This window comes from Thalassophryne amazonica, chromosome 16, assembly GCF_902500255.1.
Source record: "Thalassophryne amazonica chromosome 16, fThaAma1.1, whole genome shotgun sequence".
Lineage (NCBI taxonomy): Eukaryota > Metazoa > Chordata > Actinopteri > Batrachoidiformes > Batrachoididae > Thalassophryne > Thalassophryne amazonica.
Window position 1 is genome coordinate 9,590,948 of NC_047118.1, and position 11,995 is coordinate 9,602,942.

The 11,995-nt window shown below is 43.7% G+C and overlaps 1 protein-coding gene across 2 annotated transcripts in view; it reads left to right on the forward strand.

The window, feature by feature from the left end:
- fkbp10a (FKBP prolyl isomerase 10a) overlaps positions 1–9,186 on the forward strand; it is a 25,260-nt gene extending 16,074 nt beyond the window's left edge. Inside the window, exons 2-10 of one of the 2 annotated variants that reach the window (XM_034189891.1) lie at positions 1,940–2,085; positions 2,178–2,367; positions 2,485–2,630; positions 3,708–3,897; positions 3,972–4,117; positions 4,198–4,387; positions 8,031–8,173; positions 8,256–8,419; positions 8,509–9,184. In XM_034189891.1, coding sequence (XP_034045782.1) covers positions 1,998–2,085; positions 2,178–2,367; positions 2,485–2,630; positions 3,708–3,897; positions 3,972–4,117; positions 4,198–4,387; positions 8,031–8,173; positions 8,256–8,419; positions 8,509–8,700 — 1,449 coding nt within the window. In that variant the 5' untranslated portion in view covers positions 1,940–1,997 and the 3' untranslated portion in view covers positions 8,701–9,184. Of the gene's footprint in view, positions 1–1,939; positions 2,086–2,177; positions 2,368–2,484; positions 2,631–3,707; positions 3,898–3,971; positions 4,118–4,197; positions 4,388–8,030; positions 8,174–8,255; positions 8,420–8,508 lie in introns of both variants that reach the window. The other variant, XM_034189890.1, reaches the window with a different exon arrangement.
- The last annotated feature ends 2,809 nt before the right edge of the window (positions 9,187–11,995 follow it).

Below are 11,995 nucleotides of genomic sequence, written 5' to 3' on the forward strand. Positions count from 1 at the left end.
TCTATCTATGTTCGCAGACAAGATGGTGGCACCTTCCCCAGTAGGGCGGAGGCCGTCCGGCATCAGCAAGCCACGGTGGCCCCAGAATGAAGGCCAATTATCAATAAAGCTAAAACCTTGCTGTCTACAAAACTGCGCCAGCCACCTATTTAATGATGTCAGCCTGCTAAACACCTCATCAGTACCCCGGGAGGGGAGGGGACCAGAGACTATTAATCGATGCCGACACATCTTTCTGGCAAGGTCACAAGTCCTCTCTATGTCCATTTTTGTGACCTCTGAGTGCTTCATCCTGATATCATTGGTGCCAACGTGAATAACTATGTGACTATATCTCATGTCATGTTCCTTCGTCTGTCTTCCCTTCTGCAGTGTCAGCACCCTAAGATGAGATGCAGTGTCGGGAGCTCTGGCCCCAGGAATACATTTAACGTCAGCCGGCGTCTGTAACCTGACTTTGCGGGTGATAGAATCCCCTATCACTAAAGTCCGGTGTTTCGGCCTGGAGACAGGAGTGGAAGTCACTTGTGGGCTCACAAAATTCACATCCTGCAAATCCAAAGGGGAGAACCGATTCACAGTTCGCACTGGCGAGTGTGATCGGGGTGCCACAACCGGCACCAAGCCCTACGGGGCTTCCTCCGCCTAGCCACAGTCCGAAAGCCGTCCTCCACAGCCGGCGTTTCTAAGCTGATGCTAATAGGCTCGCTAGCCAGCCCAACACTAACCTCATCTGGAGTGCCCGTAACATGTAACTCCACTGCACTAAGAAGCTGCTCTAACTTACGGACACGGCTCTCTAAGAGAGCCACCCTATCTTCCAACATCACGCAGGATTTACGGAGGGTGTAAAGTAGAATTAGTAGTGTACTTTGTGCACTAAGAAATTCAAGAATGTAGCCAAGTAAACACGAGCTAACCAATAATGGATAAGCTAACCACTGCTAAAGCTCACACAGACGCAAATAAATGAATTCAAATTCACAGCAGTTACACTGAAAACCTAACAGAAGTATTAAACAGGTAAAAAAGCAGCAGCTATAAAATACACTAAACAGTTAATTAACTAACAGGAGTGTAAAAAAATGAAACGATGACGGAGGTCCGAAATAGCTAACGCAAGCTAACCGCTAGTGAAAATGCAAGCTGCTCCTAAGATTTTACACAGGAGTAAAATAATTACTTAAAATTCACAGCAGTTCAACTGAAAAACGAACAGAAGTATTAAACGGGTAGAAAAGAAACAGCTATAAAAGTAACAGCGGGGAGGGGTCGACCTAGCTAGCGAAAGCTAACCGCTAGCGAATGCTAACTGCTAGCGATTCACAACAGGACTGTTGTTAAATAACGTTCAGAGTAGATACAATTAATAACCAGAAGAGTGCTAAACAGAAATTAAAGAAGCGTATACAACCGTGTGAAGTTCAGAGTGGCATCACAGCAACAAACAATCCGTTAGAAGCAAGTTGCCAGATCTGTGAAAAGAGGTCACTTACCTCTTTTCCTGTGCGAAAGTTTGCATTGAAAACATCACGTATGTCACAATTTCACGTATGTCAATTTTTGGACAGAACCGTGTGTGTGTGTGTGATGGTGGCCATTGCAGAGGTTCTTCATAAAAACTGATGACATTGTCATGCTGTGTGCACATTGAGCTCAAATCCTGCTGAGTCATAGCTTTTTGCTGCTTATGCACTTGATAATAAAGGTTGTGTTCACGTATGTTAAGGCCAGTACCCATTCCCAGCTGCACTGGGACAATGCAGATTAATTTTTTTGTTCAAGGACACAGACAGGGAGGGCGACTGGGAGTCCAACTCAGATCTACGTACTGGTGGCCCAACTCTTAGATGCATGTCCATGAAAGTGAGAACGGGATTTGGTGTGTTAATTTTTCCATGACGATGACTCTGTTTCATATCATCTGTACATTACACAGTCATGACCGAGGCAAAGCCTACATCAGCCAGGTGGGCCTTGGCAGACTCATCACCGGAATGGATCGCGGCCTTCAAGGCATGTGTGTGAACGAGCGGAGGAGGATCACAGTCCCCCCACATCTTGCTTATGGAAGCATTGGAACAGGTGCATGCAAACATGACAGTGGCAGTTTTACGTGATTTGATATTTATCGTGTCGGCAGAGTTCAATTGAGATCTGTTCTTTTTGTATTGCAGGTGGCGTTATCCCTCCTGACGCTGTGTTGGTGTACGATGTCCTTCTGCTGGACGTCTGGCATACTGACGACAAGGTAGAGATCCGTACAATTAGCAAACCAGAGCGATGCAACCGCACCACGAAGGCATCAGATTTCATCCGCTATCACTATAATGGCACCCTACTGACCGGTCAGCCTTTTGATTCCAGGCAAGTCACTGCAGTACTGCAGTGTTCATTGTGTTCTAGAGACTTAACACCATTTAAAGAGGTGTTGTTAATAACAATTGAGAACCTTGTCTGTTTCTGTGCTTTTCACCTACTTAGCTTATCTGGGAACGGAACTTATGATGCCTACTTGGGACAGGGCAACCTCATCAAAGGCATGGATGAGGGTCTGCTAGGCATGTGTGTCGGAGAGAGGCGGGTCATTATTATTCCACCCTTTCTGGCCTACGGAGAGACCGGACATGGTATGAATTAATAGCTACAATAGCTCTAGTGAGTGGGGGTGATGATGCCATGGATTGTAGAGCAGGTTGTCCAATAACTAAAAGCTCAGTGAGTTATTCCTATTGCTATTGAGTTATTCCTATTTATCACAGTGTCATCGAACAAGACTGGGCAAAGGTATTGTCTAGAAGCTCATGAATCCTACACAGAAGACTAGAGTTCTTGAAAAAATTCTGTTGTACCTACATTAATGGTAAATGTCCTCCAGGTGGAAATATTGCTCCATTTCTACAACCTTGATTACAGGCTGCTGCGGGACACCGATGACAAACCTGTTGCTTATATTAGTACATATGTATATAATTAAAAAAATTATGATAGTGTAAAATGTTTTAAATGCCTTGGCTGTGTCTTTGGACAAGACACTTCATCTACATTGTCTCGGTCCATCCAGCTATAAATGGGCACCCGACTTTGTTGGGGAAGTAACCTGTGTTGGACTGGCATCCCACCTGGGGGGCGTCATAGACTTTCATCTCCTTCACACTATGGAATCCATGGACAAGCACCAGTACTTGAGGACTTGTGGACCATGTAAAGTAAAAAAAATTGTGAGAATTCATATAATAAACCCGTAAGGGGGGGGGAAACTTGGTGCAGATCAAAGGTATTTTTCATAAATAAATGTTACTGGATTTGTAATCACATCAGTGTAATTTAAATATGCTAATTGGATTCCTAGATCCCCAAAACATGGCTAAGGCACCAAACTTGCTTGTCTAGGATAAATAATGACAGAGTCATGGACATTTTAAGGATTTGTTGGCCATCTTGGACGCCATATTGAAAATCAAACCTTTCGAGTGGTCAGACTGTGGTAGACTTTTATGTTAGTAAGCACACCTGATACTCCAAAAAAAGGGGGGGCGAGTGAGGGAGGTTTGATCAGAGCTCCAAACCTACTTTCAAACTGTAAAATGAAATCAGTCCTGCCTGATACGAGCCCAGGTGTCAACAATCTTATTTTACTGGTGGAAGCTGAAGGCGGTATCGTTGTGTCCCTGTATCTTGAAATCACTTGATATGTCTGTGAACAGGAAGTCAGGTCCCTCCTCAGGCGACGTTGGTGTTTGAGGTGCTGCTTGTTGATGTGTTCAGCCCTAATGACGACCTCTTGGTGGAGGTGAAAGAGGTGCCCAAAGTTTGTCCCCGGCGGACAGTGAAAGGAGATTACATCAGATACCACTACAACGGAACCTTCCAGGATGGTTCTGCCTTCGATTCCAGGTATCCCTGAGAGTTTCTCTCTTCTTTCACACGGTATTGAAGATCCTAAATTGTCTCCTGGTGTCATTTGTCAGCTACTTGCGAAACCGCACCTACAACACTTACATTGGTGTGGGCCAAGTGATCCGCGGGATGGACAAAGCCCTGCAGGGACTGTGCATGGGGGAGAAGAGGAGGATAACTGTCCCCCCTCAAATGGCATACGGCGAAGAGGGAGTCAGTGAGTCTGGAACGTGCAATGGAATCAGAAACCACTGGGGCATGCTTATGTGTGTAACACTATTTTTCCTCCCGTTGCAGGAGACCTCATTCCTGGCTCTGCTGTGCTCATCTTTGACATTCATGTCATCGATTTCCACAACCCCAAAGATCCCGTCCAGATCACGGTTACCCACAAGCCCCAGCAATGCATCTCCACCAGCGAAGCTGATGACTTAATTCACTATCGTTATAATTGCTCCTTGATGGATGGCACCCTGCTGTACTCCTCGTGAGCACCCTCTGCTGTTCACACTGCTACCCTGCACCCTCCTGTTTCCTGCATGTAAATCATTGCTGACAGATTTCAGTGCTGATAAGAGGAATTTTGTTTTTACACATTTAAAAGCCTCTTTCCCCACTTGTACTAAAGCTGTATTACTTCAGGGGGGCCACTGAGTCCCTCAGTAAATTCTTCCCATTCTTGGTCCAATATCGTACATAGATACCTTGTTCTTGTTTTGTAAACAGTCACTGAACCTAAGACTGGCTGTCCATGGTGCATCTTTGCAGACTATGTTGATTTTCCCCAAACCATTTTATACGAGGTCTGTTAAACTATCCGACCTTTTTATTTTTTTAAAAAACTATATGGATTTGAATCATGTGCGCTTGCATCAGCCAAGCTTGAACCTTCGTGCGCATGTGAGTTTTTTCACGCCCGTCGGTTGCGTCACTCGCCTGTGGGCAGGCTTTGAGTGAGCACTGGTCCAGCCCCCTCGTCGGATTTTCATTGTCAGGAAAATGGCTGAGCGATTGGAGCAGCGCTGAATCTAATTTTTCCAGAAACTGTGAGAGACAGCCAGGTGGAAACCATTCAGAAGATTCAGACGGCTTTCGGTGAAGATACTCTGGGCGTCACACAGATTAAGGATCATTACAACCGGATTAAAGATGGCCCACAGTGGTGCAGGGCGCACCGCACTCCGAGCGGCCATCGACAGGCTGAAACGACCAGATCATTTCCAAAGTGAAGGCTGTGTTGATCCGGGACGTCGTCTGACTACCAGAGAAATTGTGGAAGAGTTGTACATCAGCACTTTTGCGGCACATTCCACTGTTACGGGAGATTTTGTAATGAAAGACATGCGGAGGAATTCGCGCTTTGGGACGAAGCCGCTAATGGCGCACAACAAAAAGCACGTCCGTGTTGGAAACCATTCGGAATATTCAGACGGCTTTCGGTGGCTTTTCAGTCGAGTGAGTATCCGAGAAATTGTGTAACAGGTGGGCATGTCACAACTTGTCCTGTGAGACTTCCAACATGGACGTGCTTCTTGTTGTGCGCCATTAGCGGCTCCGTCCCGACGCGCGTATTCCTCCGCACGTCTTTCATTACAAAATCTCCTATAACAGTGGAATGTGCCGCAAAAGTGCTGATGTACAACTCTTCCACAATTTCTCTGGTAGTCAGGCGACGTCCCGGATCAACACATCCTTCACTTTGGAAATGATCTGGTCGTTTCAGCCTCTCGATGGCCACTCGGAGCACGGCGCGCCCTGCGCCGCTGTGGGCCATCTTTAATCCGGTTGTAATGATCCTTAATCTGTGTGACGCCCAGAGTATCTTCACCGAAAGCCATCCGAATCTTCCGAATGGTTTCCACTTGGCTGTCTCTCACAGTTTCTGGAAAAATTTGATTCAGCGCTGCTCCAGTTGCTCAGCCATTTTCCTGACAATGAAAATCCGACAAGGGGGCTGGACCAGTGCTCACTCAAAGCCTGCCCACAGGCGAATGATGCAACCGATAGGCGTGGAAAAACCTCACGCATGCCCACAAAGGTTCAAGCTTGGCTGATGCAAGTGCACGATTCAAATCCATATTGTTTTTTAAAAAATAAAAAGGCCGGATAGTTTTCTAACAGACCTTGTACAGTTGATAAGGAACATCCTGAGAATTTGTGGGATCCCCTGACAAGTTGCTTCACTTTTTTATAGCCAGACTATGCAAAGGTACTGTGAGTGCTGGGCGGTGCCAGGGAATAATGGCATTCTTTATGGATGTTTTGGCTCCTGCACTGTTAAATGCTTGCTTATTGCCCAGTCACACGGCATATTACAATTCCTGAACGAAGGGGAAAAAAAAGTAAAAAAGTCATAAATCTTTGAGAAAAGGTGGACCAATGAGCTTTCTACTTTTCCCATCACCAAATAGCCTGCAAATCAAGAGCACAAAAGGAACAAAAGAGGAACAAAACAAAATTGAAGCCAACATTGATCTCGCCGCTTTAAATGAAACGCGCCTGGAGCCACTGCTGGAGCAGTGTGTGTCTTAATCCTGCTCTGCGTTCCACGACTCAGCGCTGGGATGGAGCTCTGTAGTGCCTGAGTCCTGCAGAATCTGCAAAGAGAAGCGCAATATCCAACCCACTGTGGAGATCTGTGCACACATCAGCGGATCCACTTGCTCTGGTTGCTCATCCAGACCAAAACAGGGATCATCTCTATCATCAGAATCCTCACTGTCTGCCTCAGACTCAGATGATTTGCTGCGTGCCCCGCCTTGCTCCAATTAAAAAAAAAAACCTGAAGTACTTGCTCAACTTTCGTAAGATGCCTCATTGTTACCAAAAAAAAAAAAAAAAACATACTAACCACACACGCTAAATACTCCACCAAAATAATACACACTCCAAACAGGCCTTTTTTTTTTTTTTTTGCATTGTGCAAAAGCGCTCCGTTCTCGAAACGGTAAAGCAAACAGGACTCACATTTCCACATGTACAGCAGGACACACTGCTTCGTTGTGATGCTCAACGTCACGCTTCTGTAAACTGCCACCTGGTTCGCTCTGAAAGATCACCACAGACTACAGAAAATATTATGACATTGTGTCGGCCCTCAGCAGCTTGACGGCAGTGAGGCTGATCACGCTCCTGCAAAGCCCCCCTGCTGCGAACAAATAAACAGCCATTAAGATCACCTCCTCAAAACTTTTGAGCTGTCAGACACTGAAAGGGCCAGTAGGCTCTTCTCTCTGCATAGGCTGCAGGACAGCAAGCCCTTCGGAGTTCATGGACAGAATGCTGCAGCTCCTGAGAGGACACCGGCCGGACCTTTTGTGCAACAAATCTCTCCTCAGGTGCGCGCAGCGCTGACCAACACCACGATCATGCCTTAATGTTGAAGTCTCCAGCGGCTGAAGAAGACCAGGAGGGTGTATATGTTTGCATTTAGATGGTTGGAGGGCTGGTTGTCTGCCTTGGTGGGTGCCATCCAAGACCCAAAATGATTAAGTAGTGTGATGGAGGCAGCAACCTGATACTTTGTTCTCTGGTTCAAGGGAGAAAAACTTGAAGATGTCATGTTTACAGTGAGCCTAGTATTCCTTTATTTCTTTTAGTTGCTTGTCTTTTTGCTCAGGGACACCACAGTGGTTCCGGTATGGATGAATTGGCACACGTTTTACAGCGGATGCCTTTTCTGATCCATAAGTACATGGAGAATACCAAATATATATGACGAGCCTTTATATTCCAGTAGTAATCAGAATAGTTGTAAATCCAAACAGATGGGCTTCTTTGAACAAGGTCAGCATCTACTACTGTAAGCAACAGATTGGTTGTCAGTTTCCTAAGGTTCTTGAAATGGAGCAATATTTCCACCTGGTGGATATTTACATTTAACAGGTAAAATAATTTCGCCAAAAGGTCAAGTTGAGAGTGATTTCAGACTTCATAACGTGGAAATGGACTAATACAGAAAACCTGCACTTGAAAGTCTCTGCCACTGCCGAGTAGATTGTTTCCCATAAAATGTAGCAGAGGCTTTAAACAACAGCATGTACTCCGCATGGCTGAGATTTTGGTAAATGGAAGAGTTTATCTGGATCTTTCCACTTTAACTCGGTAACAGGATGTGTGTCCCTTTGCAGAGATTGGTACAACTCGCCTTCTGTAACAACTCTAGGAGCAAACAAAGTGATCTTTGGCTTGGAGGAAGGTCTGAGTGGCATGTGTGTGGGCGAGCGGAGGGAGGTGATTGTTCCACCCCACTTTGGGCATGGTGAAGATGGAGGTGAGTCAGTGGATTCACTCACCTCACTGTCATCATCTGTACACTTTCTCCACCTTAAACTGGTCTTTCTTGACATGTCCAGCCGGAGACGTTCCCAGCAGTGCCGTGCTCTTCTTTGAGCTGGAGCTGGCGGAGCTGCAGAAGGGTGTGCCTGAAGGCTACATGTTCATATGGCTCGGAGACATTCCTGATCCCCTTCTTCCGGCCATGGATCTCAACGGCAATGGAGAAGTCCTTCTAGAAGAGGTTAGCACTTCACGTTCACACAAAATGGCGCAAAGCGGTGCAGTTGCATGGGATTAAACTCTACCATCTCCTGTCTTCTTTTTCTTCAGTTTTCAGCCTTTATCATGACCCAAGTTGAAGCGGGCGCAGGTCGACTCCGGCCAGGTGTAGACGTCGACAGCATTATTAAAGATATGTTTAATAATCAGGACCAGAATAAAGACGGGAAGATTGTACCAGACGAACTAAAACTTACAGTGGAGGAGGAGGAGTCGGCACACACAAGACGAGATGAGTTATAAAGAGGCTGAATTCTTTAATTAGGATTCGAGGTTACAGGTGTGTCTGTGGTTACATTGGTGCGAAAGCCACCGCTGTGCACCAAATTTCTGATCAAAAACGTTTCACATACTGAAACAGTAATGATCGTGGATTACAGGAAAAAGGGCAACGTGGGTTAAGATTCAAATTTGTTTGCTTTAACAGAGCAGGCCAACAAGATGAGTCCAGACCCTCAAAGGTGCCAAAGTGGCAAGAAAACGTGTAGTTTGTGTTTGAATGCTCAGTGTCTGGTGGGTAGGAGACTAATGTTTGAAAATGTGAAGATGAATAAGTCATATTGTGTTGTAACATTTACTTTGAACCACCTGTAGAAAGTGTTTGGGACACTCCCAATTTCCCAACATCCGGGACATTCCCAATTTGATCCTTAACCACGAAAGTCAACACTGGCTGAAACACTTGGTCGTGTACAAATGTAACGACCAGTAGATGTACAGTACATAATATTGTTTGTATAATAGCAGATAGGGCTGTACGATATGACCTAAAATTCATATCATGGTATAAACTGAATCTCTTCATGGTAACGGTATATATCATGATATAAACTTAAATGTAAAAACCATGTGTCTCTGAATGGGTCCCTTAGCAAAGGTAAATTGATCAAAATAAATAAAAACAACAGATATAGTGTAATTTTGAAAACATTTATTGTACAGATCTCAAAACTATTGGTACAATTTGCTGGAAGGTACATCTAAGATGCAAGCCTAGATTTGGTGTTTTGGTGAAATAAATGTATTTACTGTTGGGTCAGAGGCTGAAGTTTCATCTTGAACACTAGATGGCATTGCTGCTCTGAATACATGTTCGCTTTCAGGAAGGTCACTGGTGCTTTTCTTCATTTTCAAAACTCAACACGAAACCACCCCAAAAAAATATACTTAATTTACTCGTATTTGAAGTCAGTTTGGGTAAACTGTTTCATCCTGGCTGATTTTGTCTTTTTGCTCCAGTTTAAAAAAAAAAAAAAAAAAAAAATCCTTGTTATTACCTAAATGTGCTTTCTCAAATGTTTGATTCAGGACGTGACAGAGCGTCCGCCTTCCTTTTGCAAATATCAGCGACAGAACAGGCGTCTCACAAACTTACATGACCAGTAGTGAGAGTCGCCTCAGAACACCCCGCTCTGCTGCAGCAAACTGCTTCACACACACACACCCGCTTCACAGGGGAGTTTTCCTGGATCAAAAAACTTCGTGGGTGTTATCACGATTCGTCGGTGGAGTCTAAATCTCTACCGTGAGCCAAAATTATACCATGTACCGATTAAACCGGCTATACCGTGCAACACTAATAGAAATTCTGTTCTAAAAATATTACAGAAAGCTGAAAATATAACTTATTAAAAAAAATACAGTGTCACTGTGTTTCACATCAGGGTGGTACATTTCATTGTAGTGGCTTAAGAACAGAAACAAATTTGACTATTTTCAAACAATAGAAATTGTATACAAATAATATTTATGAGTTCAATGGTAAAAATATTTCTGGAACATTCCATCTTTCACTGAATGAAATATTCTTTCCATTGAACAGATGAAAAAACATTATTTGTTTTATATAATCGTTAAAATAGATCCTTATCATTTGATATTTTATTATCTTATAAACAAGAAAAAGAGACTTGTTTGCTTCCTGGTCCTTCGGTGTCCGCCAAAGCTCGGTAGTGAGACTTGTCCCATCTCACCCAGGTGTTATCTGACAGAGCCTGCTGTGCCCCACGGCCCAAGTTACCACAATAGCAGTACAAATTTGCATGTCATACACGACTGTATCCAATGCTAGTGCAGACCACACTAGAAAATGGACATGGCCAATGACACAAGCACTTGTGTCCACTAGATGGAGCCAAATGCACAAACTCTTTCCTGTTGAAAAGGGCAGCACGAATTTCATGACATTTATGTTACAGAAAACCAGAGGGACGCTTTTGCTCAGAGAATGGTAGGTCCTTATCACTGCATGCTCTAGGTCAACTACTTTTGCCTCATATCAGAGTGATGAGCACAGCTGTGCTAATCTCCCCACGCACAGCCACCGCTGCACACAATCACTGGTCAATGAAATCACTCACCACTTGCTACAATCTGCATAGTACTTTAATTTTAGCTTGTAATTGCTTGGCATCAAAATAACTGAGCAGTCAAATCGGTAATCAGACAGCGATGATTCATTTCAAAATGCACAAAAAAAATTAAAACCAAAGCCAATTGTAAAATTAAAGTACAAGATACATATTGCCCACTTTGCACAAATTCCATACAATTATTCCTGTTTTGTGGATTACAATTCATCCTGACATGAGAAATTATTTGTACATTTTTGAAAACCACAATTGGTCACAACATTTTATGATGCTACTTTTACCATAGATGTTAATGATTGGAATTCTGATTCTTTTTTTGCCCCCCCCCCCCCCAAACTACACAATCAGATGTTAAAAATCAATAATAGGATACTGGCTTTATAGTCTGGTGCAACTTAATAGTCCATAAAATACAGTGTACACTATGGCAACCATTAAAATCAGTAGTTTTTACCCGAGGCCATCAGGTATTGTGAAGACTTTGCACCCATCTGTCCCTCCTACTGTGCTCAGCATAAGTTCAGTCCTGTTACTGCCAGAGTCTTCACATTCACAGGGAACATTCTTGGGAAGGTTAAAAAGTCACATTCAGTTTCATTGTTTTTTTTTTGTTTTTTGTTTTTTTAGGGGCGGGGTTGACAGCCAATCGGAGTAGAGCAGTATCATGATGTCCATGCCTAATCTAGCTAACTTCGTTTGTGCGTAAATATATATGTCATATATTATGTAAAAGCTGGTGAGAAATAAACACTTATAAAACTGAAGACACTGATTTTATAACCTATCGCCTCTGGAGTCATTTACAAAACGTGCACATCATCATACATAGGAATTTCCGATAAAGCTAACTCCTGCTCTTGTCAAAAGCTCATGCATGCCCTCCTGTAGACACATTTAAAACGTAAATATTGTTTATGATTGATAGAGGGGCTTCTTTGAACGTGTACAAATTGTATGTAAGACAATATCTAGGAATATGTATACACACACACACACTTTGCACTGGGATACCAATTAAACAACTGCAAATTATAAAGAAGACAACACTCTTACGGCTGAGGGTATTTTAGCATTGCGTTATAGTTTTTCTTGCCAACATGTCTGAGGTAGCCATCTACAGCCAACCATATTTCAGACAACCACTGAGAATATTTAATCATGGCTGT